This window comes from Geotrypetes seraphini, chromosome 12 (genome assembly GCF_902459505.1).
Source record: "Geotrypetes seraphini chromosome 12, aGeoSer1.1, whole genome shotgun sequence".
Classification (NCBI taxonomy): domain Eukaryota; kingdom Metazoa; phylum Chordata; class Amphibia; order Gymnophiona; family Dermophiidae; genus Geotrypetes; species Geotrypetes seraphini.
This window is the reverse complement of record NC_047095.1, coordinates 67,199,963-67,223,098: the sequence shown is the minus strand read 5'-3', so window position 1 is coordinate 67,223,098 and position 23,136 is coordinate 67,199,963. Positions and strand designations below refer to the sequence as shown.

Genomic DNA, 23,136 nt, shown 5'->3' with positions numbered 1-23,136 from the left:
GAGAAAGCCCTCCAACCGAATATTCCAAGAACAATCCTTCCCCTTTGGCAGTCTATTTTTCCTATTAGTCAGTGCTAAAATTCAAAACAATGCTGGCTGGTTTGAAGCATGCAAGGGCAAAGAGGAGCTCCTGATGTTGATGCCAGCGAGACAGAAAGAAGTGGGTTTCACTCTTATGCAGTAAAGAACCTTGAGGGTGTGTCAGGCAGGGTGGGAAGAGGAATTCCTGCATGGAGCTTATTAACAGGAGTGGATGTTTGCTACAAGAAAGGTGATTCTTGTAGGGGGAGAGGTGCCCCTTACACCTGGGCTTGGGAGCCATTGTGCGACCTTAGAATTACAGGATTTTAAGTGACAATGTTCAGTATTTTTAACTCCAATGACTTCCGGGTTCTATCTGACATGTAGATGTTACAACACTCACGAGGATTTATTGCAACTTAACTGTTCCTCCATTTCATAAGAAATTACATGGTAAATCCGCACATGACATTGAACACCAAATTGCCCCCCAAACCTCCACTTCAAATTCCTGAGAATGACTTTCGGTACAGTTAGAACCATGTAATTCTAAGGTCGCGAGTTGTCTTCTCCAAAGGTATCAACATTCTGTCTGCATCTCTTGAAATTTAACTTTCCAAAGCTTTCAACAAAGTTTGCGATCTTGGAACCATTTTATTATGATGTTTATTAAGATACTTCATCTACCGCTTAGCTAAAATAAATGGGCTTGTCATCTTCCCCCTGATATGGCATAAGAACATAAGAATGGCCTTATTTGGTCAGTATCCCATCTTCGTGGAGGCCAGTCCAAGTCACCTGGCTAAAACCCAGATGTGTTTCTGATTGTCTTGGATGCTTCTTAGTCTTGCCACTTCCTCTACAGCATGAAAATAAATGTTCTATGTAATAACAAGGTCTGCATTTTTGGCTGGAAAATGACTGGCAACTATTGTCCTTTGCTTACTTATTTGCAGTTTTATACATTTCTGATTTCCAGCACTGATGATTTAACTTAAAATAATTCTTGCTATTGCTAGGTATAAAGTTACCCCCTGCCTTTTAGGGAACTTGATGGGATGGTTATTTTTTGTTTGTTTTGTCTTACATGGTTGTTCTTATGGTCAGTGCCTGTTTCTATTTCTGTACAACTGAACTGGACATGTTGACTGCTAAATAAATAAATGAATGAAAATTAAAGAAAAAGGAGGGGGCTAGACTCCTTTATGTACGAGACAAAATGGCTGTTGAAGCCTAGGGAAATGCTACTGAAAATGTACTGAAGCTGTAGGCAAGCCATAGAGCAACTGGTACCTCTTTGTTTAGTGCAGGGGTGGGCAACTCCTGTCCTCGGGGGCCAGAATCCAGTCGGGTTTTCAGGATTTCTTCAATGAATATGCATGAGATCTATTCGCATGTACTCCTTTCAATGCATATTCATTGGGGAAATCCTGAAAACTCGACTGGATTCCGGCCCTCGAGGACCAGAGTTGCCCACCCCTGGTCTAGTGCAAAGGTTCCTAAACGTGTCTTGGGTTAATCCCAATTAGTCAGGTTTTCAGTATATCCACAAGGAATATGACTGGCTGGGGATCCTCCAGGACAGGTTTGGGAATCACTGGCCTAGTGTCAACAGAGGAGTCATGAAGATGGAGGGACTTCAAGACTAAGAACCAGAGGAAGTTCAATTTTATTTTGCTATACTGCCAAATCATTAAATGATATCGAAGCAGGTTATAATTTAACATCATAAGGAAAACATACACAACAAAAAAGCAAAATGCAACAGGAAGAAAAATTACAGTCAATAATTATTAAAATAGGACTTATTTAGTAATACACCTTAAGCCAGGGGTGTCAAAGTCCATCCTCGAGGGCCGCAATCCAGTTGGGTTTTCAGGATTTCACCAATGAATATGCATGAGATCTATTTGCATGCACTGCTTTCATTGTATGCTAATAGATCTCATGCATATTCATTGGGGAAATCCTGAAAACCCGACTGGATTGCAGCCCTCGAGGAGGGACTTTGACACCCCTGCCTTAAGGGCTTTTGAACAGAATAACATAGTAGCATACTAGTAAATCAAGCCCTCTTTGAACCTGGGGGGCCAGTGAAAAATCCACAAGATTTGCCCCAGATCATGAGGATGATCAATGGATTTGAACCCTGGCTAGCCATTAGAGCAGGCCTGGGTCAATTATTTTTTTTTCTTTAAGTTACTGGGGTTTATTAATGGCCTTTACGAAGAGATTTACCCAAGGTAGTATAGCGAAAGTAGTTTCAAAGCCAACAGCTTGGTATAGCTGAGATCTGCTTATGCCTCCTCTCACAAACCAGGCAAAGCTGTATGTACTTCCAAGCCTCTGGTAGCTGGGTTCCTCCCTTTTTTTTTTTTGGTTTTTGTTTTGCCTGCCCCAGGTGTTATGACCTAGTTTTGGAACCCTGAGCTAAAGAACAGAAGGAACAAGACAGAGAAGCATAGGAAGCAAAAAGACGCAGAGGGAAAAATTGAAAAAAAATGCATAGCTTCTGCACTACATATAGTATAGTACAGTGTTCTTCAACCTTTTTACACCCGTGGACCAGCAGAAAAAAAAGAATTATTTTGTGGACCGGCAAACTACTAGGACTAAAATTTAAAAACCCCGTTTCCGCCCCATCTCCGCGAGCTTGGTCCCCACAAATCATCTGATCCCATCCACACAAGCCTTAGTTATGATTTTATATTGAACTAGTCTTTAAGCCCGTTAGATTAACGGGTGCTAGAACATATGTGTGTGTGTCTGTCTTTTTTTCTCTCTCTCTCCTTAGCCGCTTTCTTTCTTTCTGCCTTTCTTTTTCCTTGGCTGTCCATCACCACCCCTTGCCTGCTCCCCCTGTCCATTTTCCCTTCCTTTTACCTCCACTGTGTCCACCACCACCCCTTCACTGCTCTCCTTATGCAGCAGCAGCCCTTCTCCCTTTGTTTTACCTCCCCCCTGTCCAGCAGCACCTCTTTCCTTCTCCCCCTGTCCAACATTAGTCCTCCGTTCTTTTTTCTTCACCTCCCCTGTCCATCAGCATCTCTTTTCTTCTCCCCCTGTCCAGCAGTAGGCATCCCTTCCTTTTTTATCCTCCCTCCTCCTTCTTATCCCTATGATACTCTTACCTTGCTCTGCCCCTGATCAGAGGTTCCCGACAGCTGCCCAGTTGCACCCATTGGAAAAGTTCCCACTGCCGCATCCTGCACCCCTCCTGACACGGCTCCCGCTGTCCTTTCTGTCTGTCTCTGTCCCTGGCCCCCTTTGCCTGTCTGTCTTTCTGTGTATCTCCCTGACCCTGTGTCTTTCTTCTTTCCTTCCTGTCTCCCTTCCTCCCTCTGTCTGTCTGTCCAAAGCAGCATTCCATCCCCCTCCCCCCACACCAGTTCCCTGTGCACCTGCCCCTGTGTCTTTCTTATTTTCTTTGTGTTTCCCTTCCTCTCTCTGTCTGTCCAAAGCAGCATTCCATCCCCCTCCATTTCCCTCCCCCCACACCAGTTCCCTGAGCACCTGCCCCTGTGTATTTCTTATTTTCTTTGTGTTTCCCTTCCTCTCTCTGTCTGTCTGTCCGTCCAAAGCAGCATTCCCTTCCCTTCCATTTCCCTCCCCCCCCCACCAGTTCCCTGTGCAGCAGCATTAGCGTTTCCTCTACCCGCCCCTGTCCCTTCCCGCGGGCCGGACTACAAAGGTGGTGATTCCAGCAGCGCTTTTATCAGTCTCCACACGCTGCTTCGGGCCCTTCTGCCCTGATTTACTCTGGCACGTCCCTGATGACATCATCAGAGACGCGGCAGAGCAAATCAGGGCAGTAGAAGGGCCCGAAGCAGCGTGTGGAGACTGATGTACACGCTGCTTTGAATCGCCATTCGGACCCGCGGGAAGAGAAGGGGGTGGGCGGCAAAGGAGAAACGGAGATCGGCGGCGGCGACAGGAGAAACGGAGAACGTCGTCTGGCTGCGGTCCGGCTTGTGGAGGCGATCGGGTGGTGACGTGTTCGCGCGCATGCGCACTCCTTCGGCCACAGACCTACAGCGCACGGAACACGAAAATAGGACTGCGCATGCGCGAGTTAGCCTTTTATTATATAGGATGTATTTTATTAAAGTATAAAAAGAAACAATATTCTGTAGAATTGTCATTTTATAAATACAAATAATTCAGAGCAAGGATCAACAAAACCCCTGTCTCCCCTCCCCTTCACATATATCCCCTCTTCTATTAAGAAAACTGAACAAGCCAAATTATTACAGAATGCTACACAGAAATATGCTAACAGAATACTGAAGTAACACATGACAGGAATAGTTTTAGGGGAGTGCAACTAGGGCAACTGTCCCCTGGTCAGAGAGCGCCCTAAGCCAGCTGGAAGCTAAAGAAGCACTGCCTGGGTTTTGCAGTCCCCAGTTATGTCTAACACCAGCTCTAGCAGGATATATATTTCAAATCTGATATATTCTAATCACAAAATAGAAATAAAATTATTTTTTTCTACCTTTTGTCGTCTCTGGTTTCTGCTTTCAATCTTTTTTTCACTCCCTTCCAGCGTATGCCCTCTCTGTCTCTTCAATCCAGCATCTGCCTCTTCCATCCACTGTCTGTCCTTTCCCCCTTCCATATGGTATCTGTCTTCTTTCTATGCCCCTCTCCCCTTTCCATCCAGCTTGTGCCCCCTCTCTCCTTTTTACATGATTCATTCCAGCTTCACTGCTCTCTTCATTTTTATCTCTCCTACACCAGATCTATCATCGTTGTCCCTCTGCTTATTTTTCTGCTGACCCCTTCCTATCATCAATCTCTCTACTTTCTCATTCCTGTGTCTCCCCTTCCCCTCCTCTAATCTCTCTACCAGCTGTTTCCTTCCTTTTTTCATTCTCCCTTCCCTCCTCCTCCTGTCCAGCAGTAACTATCTTCCCTTCCTCCCCTCCCAGCAGCATCTCTCCTTCTCCCTCTCCAGTAGCAGCTGTCCCTTTTTTTTCCTTGCCCAGCAGCTTCCCAGATTCCTTTCCCTCCTCCCCTCCCAGAAGCATCTCTCCTTCTCCCTTTCCAGTAGCAGCTGTCCCTTTTTTCCTTGCCCAGCAGCTTCCCAGATTCCTTTCCCTCCTCCCCTCCCAGAAGCATCTCTCCTTCTCCCTCTCCAGTAGCAGCTGTCCCTTTTTTTCCCTTGCCCAGCAGCTTCTGATAGTGGCTTTCTCCCCTGCCAGCAGCTCTTCTTACTTCCCAGCGCAGCGATTCACGAAGGCAGCCTCGGGTCCTTTGTTGGGTCGCGCCGCCTCTGAGGAAAGAGGAAGTTGCATCATCAGAGGTAGCCGCGACTCAGCAAAAGCCCCGAGGTTGTCTTGGTGAATCGCTGCGCTGGGAAGTAAAGGAGAGCTGCAGAGAGAGGAGAAAGCCACTGTCGAAGGCTCCTCAAGATCTCTCCGGCCCAGCGCAAGCTTCACATGCTGATCTTGCCAGCCCTGCGTGGACCGGCAGGAAGTTGAAATGAGTCAATCTTGCCGGCCCTGCGCAGACCGGCAAAAATTTCCTGCGGACCGACACCGGTCCGTGGACCGGCGGTTGAAGAACTGTGGTATAGTATATACAGGAACAAATTGAAGATTGCTTATATTTTCTCATTATTTTGAGCTTCAATACAGCAGATTACCTTTGCCTGTACCCACTGACATTATGGAACTTTAACAAGATACAATCTAACTATGGTACCTGGGCCAATGGAGGGTTAAGTGATGCCCAGGTTCACAAGGAGCAAACCTCAAACCTTTGGACCATCTGGTAAAACACGAAATAACTAACTTCTTGCTTGTGTGCATCTAGAAGGTCTTTGACCCAAATCTACATATCGGTGCCTCCCCATACCTATATCCTTACTGGTGCTGGCTCCATTTCCAGCATCTAAGACTAAAGCCAAGTTCTGCAGCTGGTTTTATCTGTAAAGGTGGGGGTGGGGATGGGGATGCTGTGCTCCTTTGCCAGCTTCATAATAGACAGCTATATCCTTTCCCCACAGTAAAAAAAAAAAAAAAAATTATTATAATTCTTGGGCCCCAGTGACATTCAGGAGAAGGAGGAGAGAGCAGATTGGAATGGGACTATAGTGGTTTTGTGACAGGAGCAGATTGGTCATAAGTTTGATACCCTGTCTTTCTGCAGTGTAATCAAAGGGAAAAGAGATAGTACTGTATTTTATTAATGCATAGAATTATAGACCACTGGGTTTTTTCTACATATTTGCATTCATCTCAACATGGCTTTAGGCCAATGCACAGTACAGAAACCTTGTCTAATAAGAGTTTGTTGGTATTCTCCAAGATATCCAGTAAGGGGGGCAGACTGCCCTGGGTGCTCTCTTGGTGGTAGAGCCGGCACCTCTCCACCCCCCATACCTCTTTAACTCTATTCCTGGCAGACGAAGAATTGATTTGCAGGCTTTCACCATATGCATGTCTACATAAGAACATAAGCGCCATCTCCAGATCAGACCTTCGGTCCATCAAGTCCGGCAATCCGCACATGCAGTCGCCCTGCCAAGTGTAAACCTGGCGTAATTTTTAGTCACCCATATCCCTCTATGCCTCTCGTAAGGAGATGTGCATCTAGTTTGCTTTTAAATCCTAGGACGGTCGATTCTGCAATAACCTCCTCTGGGAGAGCATTCCAGGTGTCCACCACTCGTTGCGTGAAGCAGAACTTCCTGATATTTGTCCTGAACTTGTCCCCCCTTAGCTTCATTCCGTGTCCTCTTGTCCGTGTCAAATTGGACAATGTAAATAGTTTTTTCTGCTCTATTTTGTCGATTTATTTCAGTATTTTGAAGGTCTCGATCATATCCCTTCGCAGTCTCCTTTTCTCAAGGGAGAACAATCCCAGTCGTTCCTCGTATTCTAAGTTCTCCATACCTTTTATTAGCTTCGTTGCTCATCTCTGCACCCTCTCCAGCAGTTTTATATCCTTCTTTAGGTTGGGAGACCAATGTTGGACGCAGTATTCCAAGTGGGGTCTGACCATCGCTCTATAAAGTGGCATTATGACCCTCTCCGATCTACACGTGATTCCCTTCTTTATCCTGCCCAACATTCTATTTGCTTTTTTTGCCGCCGCCGCACATTGTGCTAACGATTTCAGGGTCCTATCTGTTGGAGTATGTACTGTTGTGCTCTTGTGATTTGGCATATATTGGGCACACTGCCAGACAATTTAAGACTTGAGTGTTTGAACACCGCTCTAATATTCAGCGCAAAAAGGAAATAGATGTGCTTACTAGGCACTGTGTGGAGAAAAACACTTGTTTAGTGACATCCGATGCTGGGCTAGATTCACAAAGCAGTCCCATCGGTTTGCAACCAAATTCCCCTCCTGCCTGATTCACTTACCTCTCTGCCAACCATCCTCCGATCCGCGCATGCAAATGAAGGGAGGGACATTCGAAAGTAAGGAAGGCAGCGATTCACAACACAAAATTCTCGATTCAACTGGGCTGGCCGATCAACTCTTAAAGCGACTGCTGGGGACCAGTTGCACACCTCTCTGCCGACTCTCCTGCTCTATTGCCGCCCTGCACTCTACCCTGCTTTCTGCTGCCCCGATCTTGCTGCCTGTTTCAGGGGCTACAGAAGCCCTGGGGCAGGAGGGAGAGCACTGCCTGTTGGCTTTCCTTTTTGTAAGGAGAAAAAGGTTGAAAGACTTGGCAAGGTTTCAAACTCATTTTCGGTAGCAGTACCGAACCCTTTGTATCACTCTCGGGAGCTTCTGCTTCACTTCTACCGTAAATGCTTATTTGGAGCTGAACTTTTAGAGAGTGAGATCACCGGTGCCAGTCACGGATGGGACATATGCTGAAGCTAGAACCGGCCTTGATGTTCCGTTCCCCAGCGCATAGCAGCCCCTAGCGATTCGATCACTGGTGCTAATTACTCCGGTGAGCTGGCTTTAGGGAAACGGCAGATGGAGATTTGACTTTATTACACCCTGGATATGCAACCAGAGAAGCTGGATCTAATATTAAAGATCAGCAGCCAAGTACCTCATTACAGCCCAGAGCTCCTACTCTCTGCTGCTTTTCCTGCAGTGCGAGCCTGTGGGTTTAAAGCGAGGCTGCACACCGCAGTGCAACCCCGCTTTTAACCCGCAGGCTCGCACTGAGGGAAGGAGGGAAGAGGCTGCCACTGGTGGAGAACAGGAGCAGGAGAGTCGGGACCAGGAAAAAAAACAGTTAAAAAAAAAAAGACACAAAACGCATGCACAGACCATCTGCAGGAAAAGCAGATAGTCTGCGCATGCGCGGGGATTGCACACTAGCAATCTGGGCAGGCAGATGGGGGGGGGTGTTCCTCCGATCGCCCCATCTGCATATTTAAGTTTCAAGAATTTGTCGGATTGGGCCCGATGCTTTGTGCTGCAACACTTCCTTGTCATTGATCGGAGAGGGGACGTCAAATGTACCCTTCATCATCAAGAGCAACGATGTTGGGTCCTGTATCCCTAGCGGACTAGGTCCTGTAAGGCTTTTATGTGGATGATTTATTTTTATGTGCCTTTCTTCCGGCTCACCACATAATTGTTTCCCACGTATTCACCTTTATAGGACCCCCAGGGACCCCTGAAGAAGACTTTTTGTCAAAACGCAGACCATGTTGGATCCTGTATCCCTAGCAGACTAGGTCCTTTAAGGCTTTTATGTGGATGATTCATTTTTATGTGGATGAAATTATTTTATGTGGATGATTTCAGTGTACCTTTGGAATTTTGACACTTTCAAATAAAGTCCATTTAGGAACATCGTCACTCCACAGAGTTTTTTTGGTTTTCTCTAGATTTTCTTCTTTGTGGATATTTTGGGGTCAATTTTGTTTTATACTATTTAAATACCCTATGGCCCTTGAGGATGAATCAGCACATTGAATGGTTTGTTTTTATCTGATTTTGTTTATTTGTTGTTTTTAAAAAAATTTTGACAGGCTTATGACGTTTTTGTGAGCTCCTTTGTTGATTGGTTCCTGCGATGGAATGCCTATGTCACTCCGGATACCTCCCACCTCTCTTCCATTTAAATCAGCTGGTTGTCTCCGCCATTTGTGCGCCATGAAGAAAAACTAGCTGGTATTGAATCTCTGAGGTAGCCGGTTAACGGTGAAACAAGGCTCTTGTTAGAGGTGAATGAAGAATGGAAGATTAATGAGCTGGGAGGCTCATGTTTTTCTGGGACAGTGTGAACATTCTTACTTCAGCTAAGTGAAACTTTTTTCTTTTCCATCTGTGCATGGTGGTGGGCAGTTGCCCAATGTGAGTTTAAATATTCAACGTGGTGGAGTTTTTTTTGCCAATGACAACTGCTGGTTTTTTCTCCACCTTTTTGTGTGAATGAGTATCTCTGACCAGCCCACCTCTGGCTTGTAGAAAAATATTAGTGCCATATCTATGTTATTGAAATGTTCTGATTTGTGCTCATTAGATACTTCATTAAGTATTATGCGTCCCTTATAGTATGCATCATATCTCTGCTATTTGAATTTCAGTATTGTTAATAAGTATATTTTTTAAACTGTTTCATGGTAGTCCTTAAGTTTCGATTTACTGATTTTAACTTTTACCTCATTCATTGTATTTATGTAAATATTTGGTCTTTATACTATGATGCTGTTCATAAAATTGTAAGTTTTATACTGAACTGTAATTGCTGTGCACAGCCTTGGGTGAATGGGAGTAAATTGATTTGGATATACCTAATTTCTGTATTATTACAATCAAAGCAGTTTATATATTATCTATAGGTACTTTCGCCGCTCCTAGTGGTCTGGGGCAGAAGTGACATAGTGAGGGGGGGGGGGGGGCGGTCCGCCTCAGGAACCATCTTTCACCCCTCTTCCTCTCCTTGCCACACTCCCCTTGCCTTCCCTGTACTTTTATTACTTCCCTGGCACAAAGCCATTGCCTTCGGCATCGGCGCTTTCTCTGATGTCACTTCTGGGACCAACGCCTAGCAAGTGACATCAAAGGGCGAGCTGCTCACGCTGGAAAAGGTTAAAGAGGTATGGGGGGAGGGGGCACCACTCCCCCTTCCTACGCCAGTGGGGGGGGCCACTGAGCGGTACAGCCAGCTGGGGGTGGGGCTGCCACTCCCTTGCTCTGGATTTTCGGTGAGTCTCTGGCCCTCTTCTTCCCTCTCTCCAATACAGCCCCAGACTGAGCAGAGACAGTTTCAAGTCCTGTTGTTATTGTAGGGGGGGGGGGGGGGAGGACTGCCATGTTGTGGTTCCACGGGGGGAACACATAAAAATTGTGGAGCCGACACGAGAGACAGGCTGTCTTTGCTTTTTGGACAGTCCTGCAGTGTCATGTTGCCTTATGTTTTCTTGGTGATGCCTATTGTTTTCTTCCTCTGACTGCCATTGTTTGCTTACTTTTATCTTGTGTTCTGCTTGTTTCTCTTGTAATAAAAAAAAAAAAAGTTAAGTTTCTTTATTTTTGATACATGGAATATAAAAGCATGGCTCAGCTAAAAGGAGGGAAGCACTTCTGCATTGATGGATATGAGAGGAAAGGGAAACAAGGGGGGAGAGGAAAATGATGACATTTGGGTGTCCCACCCAATAGCTTCCCCCGGGCCGGAACGCAAGTGTCGGGGGCAGCGGCGGGAGCGCACGTCGTGCGCACAGAGCGTCAAGATGGCGCTAGCGCTGTTGTTGTGGCTGCGGCGGCCGCGCGTCGGACCGCTCCGCACCTTCCGACGGTTCCTCTATAAGAAGAAATGGGTGAGGGAGGCTCGTCCTGGGGGGGGCGCGAACCTTCTCCCCCCCCCGAACTGTTGCCTGAAACAGACTTAAGAGGTTACAGAAGGCACTAAAGGCCCGGCCAGGCGCTCGCAGAGGCCAAACAACAGCATGGCCCAGGCAGCCTCCGTTATTCTCCCTGAAAGGATGGGAGAAGACACTTTTGCAATCTACCCCACCTTTTTTCTAAGGGGGCAGGTGGAGGAGCATGGGGGGGGGGGGGCTGGGCTGGGCTATCAAGATTTTTAAAAGCCACTTCCAGAGCTAAAGTCTTGGGAGGGGGGAGCTGGTTTTTTTTAAAATCATTTATGCCCTGTGTAGGAGCTGGGGGGAAGGACACCACCCTGCCAGAGACTGAAGCAGAATCTGTTAAATGGTACAGCCATGGCACAAAGCAGGGCTCTTTTGTGATCTAAGGCTTGAAGTCGCACAGCTAGCTTAAGAACATAAGACTAGCCTTACTGGGTCAGACCAATGGTCCATCAAGCCCTGTAGCCTGTTCTCACGGTGGCCAATCCAGATCACTAGTACCTGGCCAAAACCCAAAGAGCAGCAACATTCCATTCAGAATCCTAAAGAGTAACAAAAGATTCCGGAACCCCAAAGAGTAGCAACATTCCATGCTACCGATCCAGGGCAAGCAGTGGCTTCCCCCGTGTCTTTCTCAATAACAGACTATGGACTTTTGCTCCAGGAACTTGTCCAAACCTTTCTTAAAACCAGCTAGGTTTACAGAAGTGCAGTCGGTTATTTGTTTTTTTTGTGAAAACAAGGCTGTGATGTCTTTTCACAGTTTTTGCATTAATGAGCCACTTTGCAGACAAGAGTATTACAGCAGCTTGTTTATGGTACATTTAAATAAATTCTTCACCGAAGTAGACTGTGCTCAAACATACATTATTTGTACTTTGACGTTTCTGTGTGTTTCCAGGTGTTTAGCTCTCTTTTTCCATACACTTTTGTGAAATTGCTTTGCATTTTAGTACAAGGAGTACAGAGTAAGCATGTCAGAGCAAGTTATGAAATAAACCTCTTCATTTCTACTTATAAACATTTGAATTTGACACTTTAAAATCACAGACATCGTTAACAAATAAGAAAATGAAGAGCAATTTTGTCCGTGGTCTAACATAATTTTCTTTCCACCTAAAGGCAACCACCCTCCCCAGGATCCCATGTACAAAACTGGCTCTGCGGAATTTCGACATGAACTACAGCCTGCAGTTTGGGGATCGGTGGCCCTCCATCCGCATCGGCCTCCTCTCAGAGCAGAAGTACTGTGCTCTGATAAACAATTTTGCACAGACAGAGAAGGTTATACAGGAGCTGGAACTTTTAAATGCTAAGGATTTTATCTATGAATCTCGCCAGAGAAGTCTAGCGCTGGAGTTGGTGATCGCTGCTGGTTCCTCACCTAAAGATGAGAGAAGTGGGTGTTTGGATGTCCAGGATGAAGAGCTGAGGCCAGACGTGCCTATAGATGGTGATGGTGCTCGTGCAGAACACACACAGACAGTCTTGTTACAGTCTTCATTCAACTATCCCAGGATTAAGTGCTACACATTCAGCAAGGGAGATATTAGTCGTTTCTCTCCAGCAAGGTGGACTATGGTATTACTTGGAACATTATAGCTAGAGCCATGTGTGAAAATACATTTAGAGCATCTGCTAAAAAGAGCTTTATAGCAATTCTTTTCACCTTTTTTCTTTTATTTTTAAGCTTATTGTAGATGACAGCAGACAGAGACCAAAATACCCCCGCCCAGCAGGGCATTTAAACTTGCAACTGTCTTCTTGATTCTAGGGAGCTTCCCTGTTTTATCCTACATTTTTTTGAACCATGTTGCTATTTCTCACCTCTGTCCCGATGTTTTTTCCTGAGTGTGCGTCCTTAGACCTTCAGATCATAACCACTGACAAGTGAGGATGGGAGGCACTCCCTTGCCCTTTTCTCTGCCCCCCCCTTCCTTCCCAGCCCCCCCCTTGACACCCACGCCCCGTCCTTTCCATCATACTTGTTTAGCTTCTCTGCCCTTGCTGGCGTTGGCTCTCCCTCTGACATCAGTTACTAGTCGTGGGACCCGGAAGTAATGTCAGGTATGGTTGGGGGGAAGTGAAGGTGTGCATGCGGTGGGGGGGGAAGTGGGGAAGTAAAAGGGGGTGTGGAGAGATGCTGGCGCCCGGGGTGTTCTCCCCCGCCCTCCCCCTCTAACTACGCTACTGATCATGACCCCTAGTTGTGTATCTTCCTTTCTTCGGAAAAGTTCACTTGTACATTTTTCTTGTATTTTGAAACTGAGACCAAATCTAATACTTTAAATTGCTTCTTAGTCAGGGGATGAGATGAGATAATGATCACTGTTGATGAGGGTATCTTGTTCCTCCCGTGTCTATTGCCAGTGTAACTGTTTGTACCTGACCATAGCCTCTGTAGGAAAAAGACTACTAGAAACCAAATGTTCATTCCCTGAACTCGTTCCTGACTCTTCTGAAGTCTATTCTAAGTCTTGGCAACACAGACTTCTGGTAGATTTTTCTTTGTTTAACAATGTGTATATCTTGTCCTGCGCATAATCCCTCTCATCAGGTTTATATATATTTATCTTATTCATGCCTTAACAGTTGTTGGCGCGGTTGTGTCTGCAGTTAACCAAGAAATACACAATGCTAGTTGATGGTGGAACTGCCTTTAAGGATCTTCAAGATAGATGTGTGTGGAGGTTGTTTTGCTTGGAAATAAAACATGGTCTTTCATTATTTAAATTATTGTATTCTAGCTTGGATGCTGTGGATTTAGCAGAGGGATGCAAACTGCAAGCTGTGACAATCCCCAGCAGCCCTCAGTGGTTCACATTCACATAACCATACTTGAGTTTTCATCTCTGGTTTTGGCTTCGGCTGAAACTAGTTGACGAGTTTTGACTGCAGTTTTGGCCAAAAAGCTTTCAGACCGTTTTGGTGGCAGTTTCGGTTTTGTCTGAATCTGAAAAAAAGCATTTCTGGTCAGCCTTTATCTAGGTGTACCCCCAGATCAGGTTTTGGGAAGCCCGTTACTACCTTGTCACACTATTTCACTTGCTTGGAGGTCCCTAGCTCTGGCCCTCATACATTAGTCTCTCTAGTTTGTCCTTAATACACTTGTGATTTCAGTAAAGTTCTGAAGGTAGTACCTTTATTAGGAACATAAAAAGTTGCAAAATCCAGTGTAGCTGCTGAGATAATGTCAGCAAAATCTATCATATATCTTCTTGGTTCAGAAATTTCTTTAACAGGTGACATTTTGTGCCGATGTAGGTGTACTGTAAACCATTTGGAGATAAGATGGTACACAAAAAAATTCCCTCCCCCCCCCCCACCCCTTTTACAAAATCACACTAGTGGCTGTCGCTGCAGTAACTGCCCCAAAGCCCATAGGGATTTAAAGGGCTACGAGGCTTTTGCTGCACGGTAGAGAATGACACAAGGACAAATTTTTCCCTGTCCCCGCAGGAACTCAGTTTCCCCGTCCCATCCCCAAGAGTTTTGTCCCTGCCCCATTCCTGTAAGCTCTCCCTTAACCACACAAGCCTCAAACACATGATTTTAAAGTGTTTGAGGCTTGTGCAGATGAGGAAAGAGCTTGTAGGAATGGGGCAGGGACAGGAAAAGAACTGGCCGGGATGGGAAAATGAGTTCCTGTGGGGATGGGAAAAAATTTGTCCTTGTGTCATTCTCTATTGCACGGCTTTGTAAAAAAGGGAGTTTATGTGATGTTTTGTTAGTAGTAGATGACTGATATAGACAAGTTGGTCCATTTATTCAGCTCAGTTCTACATTTCAGCTATTGAAATTTGACTTCTTGGGTTTTCTCACCTTCTTCTTTTCCATCCTGAGCGTAGAAGTTGCCATGTTTAATTCAACACTCAGCTCCTCCCACTCAGTGATCCAAATCTTGTTTGGTTTGGTTTAATTATTTTATATCCCGCCTTTACCCAGGGCAGGTTGCAAACTAACATACAAAAATACATACAAGATCGACAGTAAATACACCCACAAAACAAAGCAAAAATACAAACAATAAAATACATAGGCAACCAGCACCTTACTGTCATCGTCTATTCTTCATTAACCACACAGCCTCATACCCTGGTGGTAAAGACAATGTAAATAGCCACCCGAATCAAGGAAGCTGTTGCCTGGCCGCTTGGGTCCTGTGACCCAGATAAAATCCATCCAGCATTAACCCGGCATAATTTTGATAGAAGATAAAGACCTAGAGACTCCCTCTCTAGCTGAGTTGATCATATATATTGCCATACTTTTGCAATCTCTGCTCCCCTAGTTAGGTTTTTCTGTTTTGCTCCTTCCGTGTTTTCCATGCATCTCAAGCACATCACATTCCTTTATATAGTTCCTATGCCAGAGCTGCTTAATTGCTGACCCTTCCTGATGAGTTGAATTGTTGGCTGTGTTCTTTACAGGCTAGACAGCATGGGCAGGCTTAGCCACTATCTCATGGACGCAGCATCGCTTTTACCCGTTTTGGCTCTTGACGTCCAGCCGGGAGACGAGGTCCTTGATCTCTGTGCGGCGCCAGGAGGAAAGACACTTGCACTGCTGCAGATGGAGCGCTGCCGTAAGTGAACGTGTATGTTGATTAGGAAAAGGTGCGTGGCTTACCAAACGTTACTAGGACTAGGCCCACTATTAAACCACCTGAAATCCCTAATCCACTAAGCACCAACAGTAGTAAATCTCTCTACATGTAATTTGATATTGTATTGGTGAACATTCTTGTCAATCACGCTTCAAACATCATATTTCATGTGTCTTTTGGGGCATTTAGGCCCGGATTTTCAAACCAGAGCTGAATTTTTTAGGCGCCGGTGGGCACCCAAACTCAGTTAAAAACGCCGTTTTTAACTGAGTTTCAAGGTGCCTTAAATATCGATGCCAGAATCGCACCTATATAAGCACTTCAGGCTGCCGAACGCCACTGCGGTCATGGCCAATGCCAGAAGTGACGTTAGACGGTCTAAAGCACCTATGTAGGTGCGATTCACGCAAAGATAGGTGCCAGAAATGTAGGCCTGGAAAACCCTGGCCTACATTTCCGGCGCTACAGGCGTGATTCTATAAACGGCGCCCGATGTGTGATTGATACACAATCGGCAGCCGCTTTTTAGGTGGCCACCAATTTCTGTACCTTTTATAGAATCTGAGCCTTAATGACTTGATTTAGTTTTCTTAGATTATACTTCCAGTATGCACCCAAACATTGTGCCTTAAAGGACCTTTAATTAAAGTTAAAAAAGAAAAGTGATTTTCTCATTGGGATGCAAAGCTGCACAGTTTATTGGAGTGAAAAGAAATGTATCTTCCATACACAGCAGGATCGATAAAACACACAAGTGAATGGCATCCTTTGATTGTGACAGGACAGAAGTATTTTTATTTATTTATTGAATTTTCTTTACCAATCTCTCTAGGGAGCTCAGAACAGTTTACGTGAATTTATTCAGATACTCAAGCACTTTTTCCTGTCTGTCCCAGTGGACTCGCAATCTGTCTAATGTATCTGGAGCAATGGAGGGATTAAGTGACTTGTCCAGGGTCACAAGGAACAGCGGGGGTTTGAATCCACAACCTCAGGGTGCTGAGTCTGTAGCTTTAACCACTGCACCACTCTAGAAATCAAAATGTAGTAAAAGTGGGCCAAGTATAGGACAATGAAGCCATTGTGACATCACTGAAGAGGTTGGCTCTCATTGGTGGAACGAGGCATTATAATGTCACAATATCAACTCTAGTTATCAGAGGCTGAAACTCTTCACACTATTTATTCAATTTTCTATACTGTTCTCCTAGGGGAACTCAGAACAGTATACATGAATTTATTCAGATACTCCCTGTCTGTCTCAGTGGGCTCACAATCTTTCTAATGTACCTGGGGCAATGGGGGGATTAAGTGACTTGTCCAGGGTCACAAGGAGCAGTGTGGGTTTGAACCCACAACCTCAGGATGCTGAGACTGTATCTTTAACCACTGTGCCGCACTCTCCCAGCTCTTCCAGAGCTTTATTGTAAAGTTCCTGAGTGTGCTCGGCCCTTCCCATGTTCAGTGGGCCCTTCGGTCGGTTCCAGAAGGAGGCTGTGTGCCTTATTAATCTTGGTGTCTACAGTAAACACCTATTACAGGAAATAACTTTGCTTTCTCCATCAACAATCAGGATTGAGTGAAGCACACAATTGGGTGAATCCCCCAGTCTTTTTAGCAGGCTGCATAAATTCGAAGCCAGAGTTGGTCACTCAAGGACAGGTTGGCTAGTATCGATTAATGGTGTTCTTTGAATGTAAAGCAGGAAGAGAGGAACACATGGCTGTCCTGGAGATGAGATCTAGTGAAGCATGACTGGACTGACGCTGACTAAAATGGAAACATACTGTACATTCAGTGCTGGTCCCTGCCTGGGTACAAACACCGGCACACAATATCCAGGTCTTGGTGACTCCTGGATGTTATGTAGCTATAACCAATATTCATTGCCATATCTCTATGGTGAACCAGGTTTAAGTAGTCCGTAGTCCTTCTTGCCAGCTCCACCCAGACTCCAGAAGATGTTTAGAGCACTGCCTGGGCCTCCCAACCTGCTCAGACCTGCAGACCTTGCTAGCTTTTGACTTTCCTTTTTGTGTAGTGCTTTTTAAAAGCTTTGATTTCCCTGTCTGATAGGACATCTTACGGCCAATGACTTATCTACCTCCCGCACCGGCAGGCTGCACAGAGTCATCCAGAGCTATGTTCCCAGGGAGCTTTGTGCTCCAGGAAGTCTGCGTATCACTTGCTGTGACGGCAGAGATTGGGCAGAGGAAGAAAGCACATATGACAAGGTTAGTAAGCATCCTACCGAATCTGTATACACCACATCCAGAACCTCTGTTTGAAGGCATAAAATCAGAATTCTTGTTTGGATGTCACTGTTTTTCTGCAACCAGTATAAGGATGTGATGTTCACTGGAGGAGGGACCTGTGCTGTGAAATGTGAAAACTGGAATTTGAATCCTACCACTTTGTGTAATTCAGATTTTACTGAATCTCTGTTTCTTTCTCGTCATCTACTATCTGTTTTTAATGGATGCCATGACAGTTGAAGATTAAGCTAAGAAAAAAAACAAAGGGTTTAGTACTGGGGTTTTAATTAGGACAAGGTTTAACCTTTGGGTTTGCTGTGTCTTTCATCTCGTTCAGGTGCTAGTGGATGTCCCATGTACGACTGACAGACACTCCCTTCTGGAGGAAGAAAACAACATCTTCCATAAAATGAGAACAAAGGAGCGGCAGAGCCTGCCCATGTTGCAGCTGGAACTATTAATGTAAGTGGGGCACAATGAGGGAACCTGGAAAACTAGCTGCATGTAATATGTAAACCTCTTTGGTGGTATCACAGAAAGCCAGTACAGTCAAACCTCGGTTTGCAAGATTAGCAAAACACTGTTTCCAAGTTTTATTAAAATTTGTTATTCCGCTTATCAGATTTGTAAGCGGCTTACAGTAATAAAATTTATAAAAATGGAGTGATATATAAACAATAGTCATTACATGATGGTATAAATATTTAGACATTATGGACTGACTTAGATTACAGAAGGTAGAAGGGGGGAAATACAATATTGAATAGGACAGGAAGACAAAGCATTTAACAACCATAAGATCAGCTATATAATCAGAAATTTGTTATGAAAATGGACATTTATTGAGCATGAACTTTTACTTTTAAATTCTACTAATCTGCTGCTGAAAGGGTGATAATGAGAATGAACTTGAGACTGCAAGCATCTGTGGCACCAGATTCACAGTGAACTGTTTTATACTGTATCCCCTCAATTACTTGGTGGCATTATTTAATAAAGATTATACTCAGAAGTAAAGAATAGGAAAAAAGTACAATACTCAGGTATCAAGCGAACTTTAACTTGCAAACCGAGCGTTGATTCGATAAACGAGCTGCCACCCCGGGAACCGGCTTTACTTTTCCCCCGAGGCCACCGGCGATGCTCCCTCCCTTCGCGACCATTAGTACTGCTGCCACCTCCTCTCCCCACTGACCGGCCCTATGCTTACCCGTGGGCCGGTGCTGAAAGTGCCTGCCGCTGGTTCCATGCTGGGCTGCTGCAGGGCCTTGTGCAAGGAGGGCACTCTGGTTCATTCTTATCTGGACAACTGGTTGATTCGTGCAGTCTTTTCAGGAGAGCTCCCGTGTCATGGCTCGGATCATGAAGTTTCTGCAGTCGCTGGGCTGGGTTGTCAACCTTTCCAAGAGTCAGTTGATCCTGTCTCAGCGCTTGGATTATTTTGGAGTTCTCTTCAACACCAGTCTGGTGAAAGCTTTCCTTCCCAAGGCCCAGGTGCTGAAGTCGCAGATTCGCTCCCTGATGGATTCTCGTTACCCTCAGACGCAGGATTTTCTGCAGGTATTGAGGTCGATGGCAGCTTCCTTGGAAATGGTTCGTGGGCTCAGGCTCAATATGCTCTTCTTTGGTGGTGGTCCCTGCAGATTCATGATCTAGACTCTCCAGCCCCTCTTTGCGAGTTGGTTCATTGCAGCCTGCGCTTGTGGCTTCAATTTTACAATCTGGCTCAGGTGATGAGTCTAGATCACCCCCAGTGACAGTGCTTCTCACAGACACCAGTCTCCTTGGTTGGGGAGCATAATGTCTCAGTCGCTTAGCTCAGGGCAGCTGGTCGCCGGTGAAGGCTTCCTGGTCGATCAATCTTCTAGAGACCAAAGCCATTCGGTTGGCGTTGGCGGCTTTCCAGTCGTTGCTGGAGGACACTTCAGTTCGGGTTCGGCGGTGGCTTACATCTATTGTCAGGGGGAATCAAGAGTCATCTGTTAGCGCAGGAGGCAGCTCTTCTCATGGAGTTGGCAGAGGCTCACATTCTGGACATCTCAGCTTCCCATATAACGGGGATGGACAATGTCCAGGTGGACTTCCTCAGTCATCATGTGCTGGATCCCAACAAGTAGTGTCTCGGGATGGAAGCCTTCGATCTGATAGTTCGGTTGTGGGGTTGTCTGATCATGGATCTCATAGCTACAAGTGAAAACACCAAGTTGCCAAGGTTCTTCAGTCGGTGCAGGCCAAGGGGCTGCTTGTTGTGGTGCAGACTTGGCCAGCAGACGGCCTAATGTATGTCTTTCCTCCAAGGCCACTGGTGGACAGAGTTCTTCTTCACATTGCTCGACACTGCAGACACTACTGGTGGCTCTGGACTGGCCCAGGCTCTTATGGTACGCAGATCTGGTTCATTTTCTTGTGGCAGATCTTCTTCCTTTGCCCCTCTCGCCCGACCTTCTGACTCAGGGTCCCATTCCCATGTTCGATCCATGTCCCTTTTGTCTTATGGCTTGGCTCTTGAAAGGGACCACATACATAAAAAAGGATATTCTTATAAGGTGATCTCTACCCTCTTGGGCTCTCAGAGATTTTCCACCTCTCGGACCTATGTGCACCTTTGGCATCTCTTTGAAGAGTGGTGTTCCGCTCATTACGTGGTTCTCGTGTCTTTGCCTCACATCTTGGAGTTTTTGAAGGATGGCCTTGGAGCGGGGCCTTGAGTGGTCCTCCCTTAGAGATCAGGTTGTGGCCTCGCGGTCTTTTGCACGGTTGGCATTTGGCCTCTTCTCTGGATGTGATTCGTTTCTTGAGAGCGGTGAAATTGCTCCGGCCTCCAGTTTGCCCTTCGGTTCTGGCCTAGGATCTCAATCTGGTTCTTTCAATTCTCATTCATCCTCCTTTTGAGCCTCTCTCTGCTCCTGCACATTGAAGTTTCGTGTAAGCCTCTCCCTGGAGCTGTCTAAGGAGTGGTTTATGCTGTGGCCGGTTCCCTCTTTTCTTCCTAAGGTTGTTTCTCCTTTTCATGTCAACCAGTTTATAGGTCACAGTTCTTAGTTAGTTCCTGCTTGGCTATTCGTCAGATTGATTGTAGATGGGACTGCACAGCCCACTTGTACTACTGCCAAAAGTCAATGTGTTCTCAGTCTCCACCTGCTGGCAGAGGAACGTAAATCCATCCATTTCTGTGCTGGTCTGGAAGGACTAAAGGAAAGAAAATGAGCAGGTAAGAACCTAATTTATCCTTCTTAAACACGATTCTACAAAAGAAAGGCACCTAACTCCAAAGTCGGCATGTTTAGGGGTGGAGAAGGACTTAGGTGCCGTTAAGCATGATTCTTTAAAGGACTTAAGCAGCTATAAGGTAGGCCTTTAAAACCCTAGCCTAAATTTTAAGTTAGGCGCAATTCTGTAATAGGTGTCTAAGTGTGATTGACAAGAGAGAGGCCACTTACAGAATTTCCCCTCAAGTGCTTAACTTATAGAATGCTTATATGTTATACACGTATCTTTGGAATGTAGGTACATCAGCCAGTGTTCCCACCTAAGTTAGGTATGTGAATTGTGCCCATTAAACTACGTACTTTCTAGAAAGGAAAATGGGCACAAAATAGAAGTTCACTGTCCACAATGCCTTTTCCTTTTATTTGTTTTGCTGCTAAATATCTCCTTTATTTTCTTTATTAACGGGTGCTAGAATAGATGTGTGTGTGTGCCTGTCTGTCTGTTTCTCTCTCTCTCTCTCTCCTTGGCTTTCTGTCTGTCTGCCTCTTTCCTCGGCTGTCCACCACCACCCCTAGCTTGCTCCCCTTGTCCAGCAGTAGGCCTTCTCCTTTTTTACCTCCCCCCCTGTTCAGCAGCAGCCCTTTTCCCTTTGTTTTACCTCCCCCTGTCCAGCAGCAGCCCTTCTCCCTTCCTTTTACCTCCCCCCTGTCCAGCAGCACCTCTTCCTTGCTCCCGTTGTCCAGCAGTAGGCCTTCTCCCTTCCTTTTACCCTCACCCCTGTCCAGCAGCATCTCTTACCTGATCCCCCCGTCCAGCAGTAGGCCTTCTCCTTTCTCTGCTCCCCCTGTCCAGCATCCCCCTAAAGCCCCCTTTCCCTCTCCCCCTCCACTTTTTACCAGCATAACACAAACCGCCACTTCTTACCACCTTGCAGTGCAGTGGGACACCTCGCAGTCATTGCTGACACAAACCGCTGCTGAATTCTAAGTCGCATGCGCCGCAAGCCGTCAGAAGCCACCCTACGCGCCGCAAGCCCGCCTCCAATTGAATTTGGCGCAGAGGCACACATCACGCTGTCAGGGAACATGACGATGTAAGTGCGCATGCACACTTAGGGGTTTTATTATCGAGGATTTTCCTCCCCCCCTTCTTAATAGTGGTCTGAGGAAAAACTTGTATTTCTTGATATTTTTTTTTTCTTTTTGATTTAGATATTTATTGTAGTTAAGGGAAAAACATGTTCAGTGTTTCTGTAACAAGTGATTTAACTTGTAATTATTGATTAATTAATACAATTTAAAAAATAGAGGTTCACTGTTATAGAATTAGTAGCCAGGAGATGAGAAAATTAATTGTAGAATGTGTTTGCAGCATTAGAAGTCCTTTGTGTAATCTGAAATGTACCCGGTTTATTTCTCTCGGTAGTGCTGGGCTGCTGGCTGCTAAGCCCACAGGAGACGTGGTCTACTCCACGTGCTCTCTTTCCCAGCTGCAGAATGAGTACGTGGTCGAAAGAGCGGTTGAAGTGCTGGCCGTGGAATATGGCGTGAACGTCCGCATTGAAGACTTGAGCTTCTTCCGTGGCCTTTTTCAAGACACCTTCTACTTCTTTGATGGTTGTAGGGTGGGGGAGCTGGTCCTTCCCCACCTCACTGCAAACTTTGGACCGATGTACTTCTGCAAATTGCGTCGGATCACTTAGTACCTCCAGCGCCGATTGAGCTGTGCAGAAGACCAGCACTCTGCTTCAGCCACATGGGAAAACAAAACCGAAATACCCTCATCTCTCCCGAGAAAATGAATTTTTCTTTCATAGTGTTTCCTGTCTTTTTCTAATAATAAATTTTGTGATTATAGACTGGCATGTAAAAGTTCTGTACTTTATTTCCCAAGGTCTGGAGAAGAAGATAACAGAGTGAATTTGATGTGTAACTCAAAAATATATCAGTATTGTATCAGTCTCCAGAAGTACCAAAGGTACAATTAGACATACTATTAGTGATCCGTAACCTATCATTAAAATTGTCTGAGGGTTGGAGTATGGCCAGCATAATGCAGGTTTAAAAAAAAGGTTCCAAGGAGAGGGAGAAACTACAAATTAGCAAGCCAGATGTCGGGGCCAGGCAAAATAGTAAAAATGATTATAAATAACTGAAAGCATTGAATCAGCAGGTTACTGTTTCATAAATTAGAAAGACATATATTTTTCATTCTAAACAGTTAAGCTCTGGAACTCCTTATGTAC

The 23,136-nt window shown here is 45.5% G+C and overlaps 1 protein-coding gene across 2 annotated transcripts; it reads left to right on the top strand.

The window, feature by feature from the left end:
- Positions 1 to 10,619: 10,619 nt before the first annotated feature.
- NSUN4 (NOP2/Sun RNA methyltransferase 4) lies at positions 10,620 to 22,755 on the top strand. 2 transcript variants are annotated; one of them, XM_033916568.1, is made up of 6 exons: positions 10,620 to 10,772; positions 11,943 to 12,391; positions 15,251 to 15,405; positions 17,503 to 17,660; positions 18,019 to 18,143; positions 22,317 to 22,755. In XM_033916568.1, exons 1-6 carry the CDS (start codon positions 10,686 to 10,688, stop codon positions 22,591 to 22,593), a joined length of 1,251 nt encoding a protein of 416 aa, XP_033772459.1. In that variant the 5' UTR covers positions 10,620 to 10,685; the 3' UTR covers positions 22,594 to 22,755. The 2 variants fall into 2 exon arrangements, with proteins under 2 accessions (XP_033772459.1, XP_033772460.1); XM_033916569.1 differs by lacking the exon at positions 10,620 to 10,772 and adding an exon at positions 11,497 to 11,638.
- The last annotated feature ends 381 nt before the right edge of the window (positions 22,756 to 23,136 follow it).